Genomic DNA, 9,452 nt, shown 5'->3' on the forward strand with positions numbered 1-9,452 from the left:
AATCCCCAACAGCTGGGCTGGAATGGAGCACTAGGGATCAGGCAGTCCAACCAGGGCCCGTCCACCCCACGCAGGGGCAGCTCGAGCAGGCTGCCCAGCACAGCATCCTGACAACTATGGAGTACTCCAAGCACGGAGACTCCACAGCCTCTCTGGGCAACCTGTGCAGTGCTCGGTTCCACCCACAGCAAAGAAGTGATTCCGAGATCCAGGTGGGATTGACTGCACTTCAGTTGGGGCCCCTCGCATCTCGTCCTCTCAGAGGGCACCTCTGAAAAGCCTGGCTCCATCTTCTTTACGCTCTCTTCACATACAGGGATGCATCCATTCGCTCCAGGTCCCTCTTGTCCCATGGAGCCCAGCACGGGACCCAGCACTCCGGCGGCGGCCTCTGCAGCGCCGAGCAGAGGGGCAGCGTCACCCCCGGGACCTGCCGGCAGCGCTGCCCGTGACGCTGCCCAGGGCGCTGCGGGCTTCGCCACGCGGGCTGCCCGGGGACAAGCTGTGTCCGCCAGAAACGAGGAGGGAAAAATGATGCAAGGAAAGCGAAAGTGGAAAAACGCCAAAAGGAAAGAAGGGTAAAGGCAAAAGGAGAGACAAKAAGAGAAACACAAAAAGAGAAAGAAAAAATGAGAAGCAATAAACAAGAAAGAAGAAAGATGACATGAAAGAAGAGAGGGAAACAGGAAAGACAGGGAAGTTTTAAAAGGATTTTTACAAAAAATTTTTTTTTAAATAGAAGTATTAAAAACCAAGACACTGGGGAGTTTTAGGGCACTGGACAGTTGATTTACACGGTGCCAAAAAGTCATTCCACACAATAAACACTCATTCCCAAACACACCTTATAAGCGTCAACAAGCTTCCCCCAACCTTTCCCCAAGCAAAGCTCTGGCAAGCATCAGCCAGGCAGGCTTAAGAAAATGCCATCTTTCACATATATGACACTTCAAAAGGGCACATGGAAACACATACGCATAACCACTCCTTTTCAAAGAGTTCCTATTCTGATCAGCCAATTACCAGGTGAAGCATTAGAAATGCCCAGTAACATTTATTTTCCGTGTTTTTTTTTTTTTTTTAAAATATGAACAGTTGTGGAATGAAGAGAAACAAGCAGTCCCGAAGCAGACATGTCACAGAGCGTTCCCGAGAGGTCCTTGCTGCCGCCCAAGGAGACGGCCACGGGGGCAGGGCGCTCGACGCTCCCGGCCGCCACTCGGGGCTCGGCGGGGCCGCGCTCGGCGGGGCCGGGGCTCGGCGGCCCCCGGCGGCCGCTTCCCTCGCGCCGGCCGGGGCTAGGACTCGTCGGGCTTGTCGGCGGGCGGCCCGCAGGGCTGCAGCATCTTCTCCATGAGGTTGAAGCGCACGCGCGCCTTGCTCTCGTTCTCGGCGATGGCGAAGTAGTTGAGCAGGTCGAAGTGGCCCATGTAGGAGCAGTAGGAGTCGCGGTGCTGGTTCACCAGCCACTCCCACTTGGTGGTGTCGGCGTGGCCCGTGCCGATGTACTTGGACTGCAGGTGCTCCAGCTGGCTGTGGATCGTGTAACGGTCCGTCATGATGGCGGCGGCGGCGGCGACGCTCCGGGCCAACGGCCGCCCCGCCGCGCCAAATGGCCACCGGAAGTGACGCCACCCCAGGCGATCYACACTTTCCGCCCGCCGAGAGCGCGGGAGAAAGCTACTTTTCCTTCGTAGCCCACCCTCTGGGTCTGGWCCGCCTATTTCTCCCGCTTGTGTTTGCTTTGAATAGATATATATTTAAAATAAATTCCCCCAGCTAGCTGTTTAATTTCTGCTGGGCGGCATGGTGGGGAGGCGCCCACCGGCGGAGCTCAGTGCGCCTGCGCGCAAGGRCATGCTGGGAGTTGTAGTCCTTCCGCGAGGGCGGCGGCGCGGGCAGCGCTGCGCGCATGCGCAGTGCCCCATGGGGCGGGCCGCCATAGGGCTAACTGTGTAATGAAGACATTTGCTGCCACGTTAATTAATTGAATAATCCAGCAACAAGCCAAGCACTGGAAGGCCAGGCCAAGACCTGTAGTGCATCATTATTTGGAAGCTCAACACTCGAGGATTAGTGACTAATTCAGTCACTAAGGCACTGAGTGACCTTGATATTATACTAACAACTTAATTCACCTGCCTGGGAACAGACCAGGAAACCGCTGTAAAATYTGGCTATGAAATATCTTGGTAATGGGTCACCGGGGACAAAACCAGAAGGTCTTTATTTGTCAGGAGACTTTAGCAAGTATGAAAGAAGTACCTGTGAAACAGCTCTATAGCATAAGCATGACAGTAGAAACAGTCCTACAGATTGCACGGGTTAAAACAGAGATTGTGAGACTGACARTGGATCAGACTAAATACTGGTTCAGAAACCCAGAACTCTGGGAATAGGTAGGCAAGAACTAAATTGTATATTGGCTTTGGTCAAAAGCACATTGGAAAACAAAGGAGAAGCTAAGAGCAAATTACAGATAATAAAAATACCACCTAGCAGGCAAGATAATAATCTCTAAAAGCAATCATTAAATTCAAGTTTCATATGAGAAATAACTGAGTTTCCACTCCTGTTTTTTTGAGGACCATGTTAAATTATATTCAGTGAATCTTAATTTCTTCTTCTACCAAGAAATAACATCTGTTGCCATAGATTCCTTCTTTGGTGGATCCTGTGCAAGGCAGATTTCTGCATCGGGGCACTTACATTCTTAGAATTGGGAATTTCAGGATTTGAGAAAATTACAGGGTAGAGGGATATATGTATTTATACATGCACATATGTAGGTAGTTAGAGATAATTATCCCTGAGTTATAACCAATGTATATTTAAGATTTCTGAATAATTTAGCATTCTAGGACATTCCAAGGATTTTGTAATGAATATTATTAAACATCAAGATATTTTATACTTGTCTTGGTCTCTGGCATCACTACATGTCAATAAATAACTCGTTCCCGAATCAACTGCTATTTACTTGCAGAAATCACATAAATGTGTGTGCTTGCTTAAATTCCGAAGCAAACTTTCCCAAAATYGCAGCGATGTGGTTTGGAGCCACGATCCGCGCGCTCGGGCACTGGAGACGGGCGCATGCAATGAGTCCTGGTCACGGCTGGATGTCAGAACGGGACCCCTGGCCCCGGTGCCTGCAAGCCCTGAGTGTYTGGTGGCCTCTGCAAGGGCAACAGCGCTGAGGTGGCAGGGAAGGCAACGGGGAGCGACCGCTGCAAGATRCACCTGAGTTTTTAAACCTTGCCCCGGTCTCTGTAGCAGGCATGAATAACACCAGATAACACTCAACAGACCACATTACTCACGCTGCTTTCCTGAAAATTCCCATGAAACCCTTTCCATAAAAAAAAATCCACTTTTTTTTTTTTTCTTAAGTAGGTTCAATTTCTTTGTTTTCAGAATTTTGATTCTGGCTTCCATAAGTGAAAATCATGCTTTTTTTTWAAATTCAGTTTCAAAGTTTTAGGATTTTTTTGTTTTGTCTTTGTTGCATCATCAGCTGCCCAGACTTACAGGCCAAGCTGTATTAAAACTGTCTAAATTATTTCAGAAAAGCTGTTTTCTAGAGCACGCTGTCGCTGTGTGCAGCAAAGCGCACACGTTTCAAACCYTTCAGCCCTGTGTCAGCGCCTTCCTCATGGCGCTCAGTACATCTGTGGGGCTCCCGCTTGCCGAGGAGCAGCTTGCAGGGCGCAAAGATCCCTTCCCGCAGCTCCACGCTCCGCTGTTCCCCAGGGATATCACAGCGTCCCTTCTCCCGCACACGGCGGAGGGACAGCTCGGTGCCCACGGTGCGCACACAGGTTTAACCGGCTTCCTTCAGAAGCTCGTGGATAATTTCCCAGTGCGGTGCAGGCTCTGTGCTCCCAGGCCATCCCTCTGGGAATGCAAGCCCCTCAGCTACTATCACTAGCTGCTGCCGCGGGCTAAAAACGGAGCTCGTGCCCATATGCCCTTTCCTAAGGCAAAGGTTTTGGGATAAAATGACCCAAAGACAGTAAAGACAACAAAGCTAGGGAAGGCTACAAGATTATCCAAGGTGGGATGTTCTGCCCACCTTTTTCTGAGTATTTTTGGRACATTCATCCTAGATAAAGTGTTGCAACTAATACAGAGCTGAGGGCAAAAATAGATCTATGTTCAATACGTAATAGAGAAGTAGGGATTATAACACATAGATCTTTAAATATCTCCTAGGGAAGATACAAGGGGTGTATATTAGCTTAAATTAGAAGAAATTGATTTGACCAGTACATAGTGTGTGTGTCACGTTGCTGTCCTTCTGTGTACAAAGAAAGGTTAGGACACAGGAGGTGACTTTCACATTTTAAATCTGAGTTGGGAAGCTGCACTTGTTTCTTTTTTTTCTTTTCTTTTTTTAAGTATCACTTTTAAAATAGTGGAGGTTTTTTTGTTTCATTTTTGTTTTTATTTTCCAGAACAGTGATGAGTGTTCTCTGCAGAGGAGCCTGTCTTAACCAGCCTTCTCCCCCAATGACTTCCACTCTGCACACGTGTATACAAGCATTTATCATTTCACCTCTCTATACTGAGCACAGCGGTGTCATAATCCTTATTTTGACAGAACTCTAATGTCTGTGTTTTGCACAGGGCAAGACTCATCCACAAACACACAGCGAGTCTATAAGTAAGAGCTGAAAGAGCAGGAGAAACGTGGAGATGCAGATAGGAAGCAGTTACCAAGTGAGCTACTTGATGCTTCGACGGCACTAATTCGTGTTACAGCTTTTCAGTCTGTGGACTGCTAGTGGGCAGCAGAGGAAGAGGGGAGCAGCAGAGGATATTTAAGAGCTTATCAGAATTACTGCAGAAAAAATGTAACTGTTTGTTCCATGCACGTCTAGGAAAGGCACATCAGTAACTGTTGTTTAACCACTTATTTCTCAACCTGAGCTGGAACTTCCTTGACTGAAATGAGAAATGCACATAACACCCTTGCATTTACTGTAAAGTTAAAACTCAGGTTTTCAGTAATAAGGCTATATATTGTATCCCAATTTCAGCTTTATCACGTTAATCTTCTTTATTAAATTTAAGATATATCATGCTTTTTCACAATATCAAGCCCCATAAAGAAATACATGTGTTAAAAGTACAGTTCTTGATAACTCAAGAGCTTCCTGTTTACTGGCATCATGCTTGGGAATATCTTACTTGTCACAGGCTGAAAATTTTGGAATGCACCAGATCTTGTCAAGGAATAAGCCACCAAAAGCAAGGCATTTATAATGAGGATAGGGCAAAACTAGTAATGGATTATGATATCTACCCCACCTATGCATTTTGTCATGTTAGTTGAGAGCCTGAAAGAACATTGTTGATTTTGATACACAAACATATGGCAGGAGTAAAAGATTTTATCTATTTTAAATTATTATAATTTTCCACACCTCCTCAGCACCATGCAGACTGAGAAATGTTTAACTGGACAAAATCCAAACAAATGCTATACAAAGTATTGTCAGATCAAGACACTAACAAATCATCTAAGCCTGGAAAATCTTAAGTAAGCCTTTATAATCATGTTTGTTGTTTCATATTCTGTCCTTACTTTTTTTTTTTTCTTTTTTTTTTGCATTTCAGTCTTCCAGATTTCACTTAGTTCACACATTTGCTTTTCCTTCTCAATATGATATTGGAAAGTATTTATTTTTAAAAAATAATGAATGAGATGTTCACATGCTCAAATAGTCACAGGGACAGAAGCTTTAAGAAAGGCACCAATAATTGTGACAACTATCAACACCGGGGTTGTAATCTAAAGACCAGAACTACATGCATCAATTGTATAAAGGCAGCTGGCACATCACTCAGAATAGTCTTTTTGAAGATCTGTAATTGTGTGTTCACAGATGGCTTTTTTTCTTTTCTCTTGATGTTTTGGAAAAGCTACTGGTACCAAATTGAAAAGTTTGCAACCCATAAATCTCTGTTTCCTTTTCCCTATCTTTATTTAGACTCTTGTACCAATGATTTCTCCTTGGCTGATACATTGTCTTATCATTTGTCTTACATTTTTTAGTACAGTAGTTCCCCCAGTGGAGCCTCATTCCTGGCCTCACTGTGGGATTATTGTAATAAAAAATAATGTGGCTATTGGTGAAGTTCACCTCCTGGCAATAGACATAAAGATTCATTTTTTGAACCAAGGTAGGGGATATGAGTTCTCCAAAGTAGAGAGAGCGACGTAGTGGCCAGCTTGCCTAGTGCGCTCTTGGCTTTCTGCTCCAGCAAGTAGTCTAAAAATTCTGTCACTAGGCATTACCAGTTAGATATTTCAAATGCTAAGACCACTGGTTGCAGTAATTCATACTTGGCACCTCAGAAACATCAAGGCTGCAGGGTAGGGAAAGATTAATGTTAGTTCCAGATGTGCCAGAAAACAGTCAGCTTTCCAAGAACAGAATGAGAGAGAAACCCCTATGACAAGGTGTATATCAAAGTCCCTATGACAAGGTGTATATCAATTTATAATTGCCTTTAAATGGCATGCTAACATGATTGAGTACTTCTACTCAATCCATGTGGCACTATAAAATATTGGAAATTATTTTCAACCCTTGCAAGAAAAAAAAWGAAAAAATAAAGACATTACATCTAGACTACAATTAGATTTGTTGATTCATATAAAAATGGGATGAGTGCACAGTGGTAGTAATAGAAAGTGCTGTTGGAAAGAAAAACTTAATCTGCTTTAGTTAAAGGACCAGAAGCCCAGGCTAATCACGAGAGCATTTTTTCCCCCTGTACTTGCTCTCGTGTGTGAAGATGAGTTAAGATCTTTCTCTTTCAAAAGGTATTTGCCCTAGCTCATATAAGTAGCTACACTGGGATAAGGGATAAGGCATAAGGGATAAGGGATCCACAATCTTTTCCCTACCTRAGCACGTGGAAAGGGCAGATGTGCMTAACTGTGCTGCAGGGCTGATTTGTGTCCTGAGCGGAGAGCGGCCCTGTGCAGGTGCCGAGTCACAAACTTGCTACGCAGCGAGTGAGGCACTGAGAGGGCAGCAGSAGCTCGCCCGGTGACTCAGGCTGCAGGGTGACACTGCTCTCATTCCCCAGGGCACGTGCACCTGCATTTGGGATCAGCTCAATGGTACCCATGGAATGTATCCTTCAGAAATGCTCTTCTGCACAGTTTTCTCTTCCATAATCCATRGTATCTTGTTAAGTATGTTGTCCTTCATACAAGAAAACAAATGAACAAACAAGCAAACAACATCATTTCATTGACAAAGAAAAATCACACAGTTTGCCAAAGCTCCGTCAGACGCTGCGGCTCACTCGCAAACAGCACCGAGGTTTCCCAGGAAGGTTGGACTAGATGATCTCTAGAGGTCCCTTCCAACCTTGAACATTCTGTGATTTTGTGATGGAAGTTTGTCCAAATCTCCCTTAATCAAAGACATAGTTGCAGGTAACTCTGYTGTAAAAAAGCTAGCCCTAAATAGATAGAAAAAACAGTTTTGAAGGCAGCCATCTACTGTGTGAATGTCGTAGCTTCCTTTGTAAAACACATTTGAAACTGTAATCGTTTTTCAGCCGAGGACTTTATAGTATCCTTTGAGCACTAAATCCTCACAGCTTTACTCAGAACATAATATTAGCCTTACTGGAGATGAGGAGGTTGGCAGAAGTAGCAATGATGCTACTCATCCCAAGGGCCCTGCTGCCCCGGTGCCAGAGCAGGCTCCTCCGCTGTGCTAAGCATCCGGCTCTGCCTCCAACCTCTGGGAAGGACTGTGAAGATCTCTGTGAAGATCTGAGTCAGTACAGCTAAATGTTCCAGCTCAGTCATATCTTGATGAAACTTGCTTATGACTGGTTATAACGGTTCGCTTTGAGTAACTAGCCCTTCGGAAAGTTTCATTGTCGGTTACGTTTCTGTTTCCTCCTATGTTCTTGGGCAGACTCTGAGCTGAGGCCTCACCAGCATTCACGCCTTCCTCACACTTTTCACATGGTGAGCTGTAGAGCTTCACCGAAAGCTGCATTTTGATTTGTATGCAAAGACTGTTTAACTGCAACGAGTTCTAATGCTGCTACAGAAATCTGAAAATTGTCATGTTATTGCCCGAACAGAAATGTAACTTTGATTGCCCAGCACAGGCGCAAATGTTTAAAGTACTCTTCCAGCATGCTGCATGGAAACGACAACTCGTGTATGTTGGCACTGACATTTTCAGCAGCTTGAATGCAACTCTGTCTCAGAAATCTCACCACTACCAGCTATTAGGGGCTGTAGCAAGAGAAAGACCACATTGTTCAGCTTGATTCTTACACTTTTTTTCCTGAATGTTGTTAAAGGCTTATGAAAAATATACATATTTGGGGCAGAACTTTGGTAGTATTTGGAAGGAACTCTGGTGCCAAACATCTATGATGGTTGTGTGGTAGTGATGGATTGATACACCTGCATTGAGATGTAGACACGTCTTGAGGACTTCTTTAAGGTTAGGGGCATCAGAGTTCAGATTTTGGATGAGCTGATTGGAAAGGTGGGACAATCATAAAGCTCTAACTGTGATCTGCAGGCTTATGGTCCTTGGTGTTAATTTTGACCTGTCTCTAGTATCTGAGAAGTATTTCCTCAAGAGCTGTTCTTCACGTAACTGCCAAAGGCTACAAATGCCTGAGCATTTGTGTAATGAATTTCATACTGCTTTATGGTTCTTGTCTTAAGGACATTGGCTAGAGGACATACACGGTCTATTCCTGCATTTAATTCACTTAGCTGGACACAACTGTTATGTGTTGATTCCCCTCTATATCAATATAAAAACGGCCCACTGCTTATCCTCCATCTCACGTTTCGTGTGTTTTTAATATTAAATGAGACCCTCTCTCACTTGAGGCAGTGGTYTAACTTCCATAGATTTCCCTGGAAGAAGAATACCTCCATTAATTTTAGCTGGCATAGACTTCCTAGCAAGTGGCACACAATATTTTCTGTGTCAACTGTATAGTATTCTCATGCAGGAAATTCCTTAGGGAGAGAGGTAAAAAGATATAATGTATAGAGGCATAAGCAGAAGCTTTATGAGAAACAAAACAGCTGCAGGAAAAGGCACAGAGGCATGAAAGACATTCACTTTTGATGAAAGGAGAGGACTGGCAACCATGGGATTTGGATGCAGCTCCTAGGTAGATTAGGACTTTCTATACACCTGTAGGCATTTAAAAGTTGTCTGTGATTTCTTTCCCACTTATATGGAAGTATTTTTAGTGCAATTGCTTGTAAATTACGTCAGAAAGACTGGGTGGAACATGGTTTTTAAATGCAAGGTGCTATTATTGTCATATTAATGAAAACCTGGTTTGGCCGCTCAGCTTAATTTAACTGTCACCAAAGCTACGTGTATGGCAAGGTTTCTAATATTACTCGGAAGATCTGCTTGCAGCGAAAGCAT

The 9,452-nt window shown here is 44.4% G+C and overlaps 1 protein-coding gene across 1 annotated transcript; it reads right to left on the bottom strand.

Annotated features, from left to right (window-relative positions):
* Nucleotides 1–1,285: 1,285 nt before the first annotated feature.
* On the bottom strand, nucleotides 1,286–1,707 carry SF3B5 (splicing factor 3b subunit 5). The gene has a single exon (XM_026044743.1). It carries the CDS (start codon nucleotides 1,557–1,559, stop codon nucleotides 1,299–1,301), a length of 261 nt encoding a protein of 86 aa, XP_025900528.1. The 5' UTR covers nucleotides 1,560–1,707; the 3' UTR covers nucleotides 1,286–1,298.
* Nucleotides 1,708–9,452: the final 7,745 nt, after the last annotated feature.

Source organism: Nothoprocta perdicaria, unplaced genomic scaffold (assembly GCF_003342845.1).
Source record: "Nothoprocta perdicaria isolate Ctin4 unplaced genomic scaffold, notPer1 scaffold_38, whole genome shotgun sequence".
Lineage (NCBI taxonomy): Eukaryota > Metazoa > Chordata > Aves > Tinamiformes > Tinamidae > Nothoprocta > Nothoprocta perdicaria.

Coding starts and splice junctions, on each gene's coding strand:
- SF3B5 (XM_026044743.1), bottom strand. CDS start 1,559: ATGACGGACCGTTACACGATCCACAGCCAGCTGGAGCACCTGCAGTCC.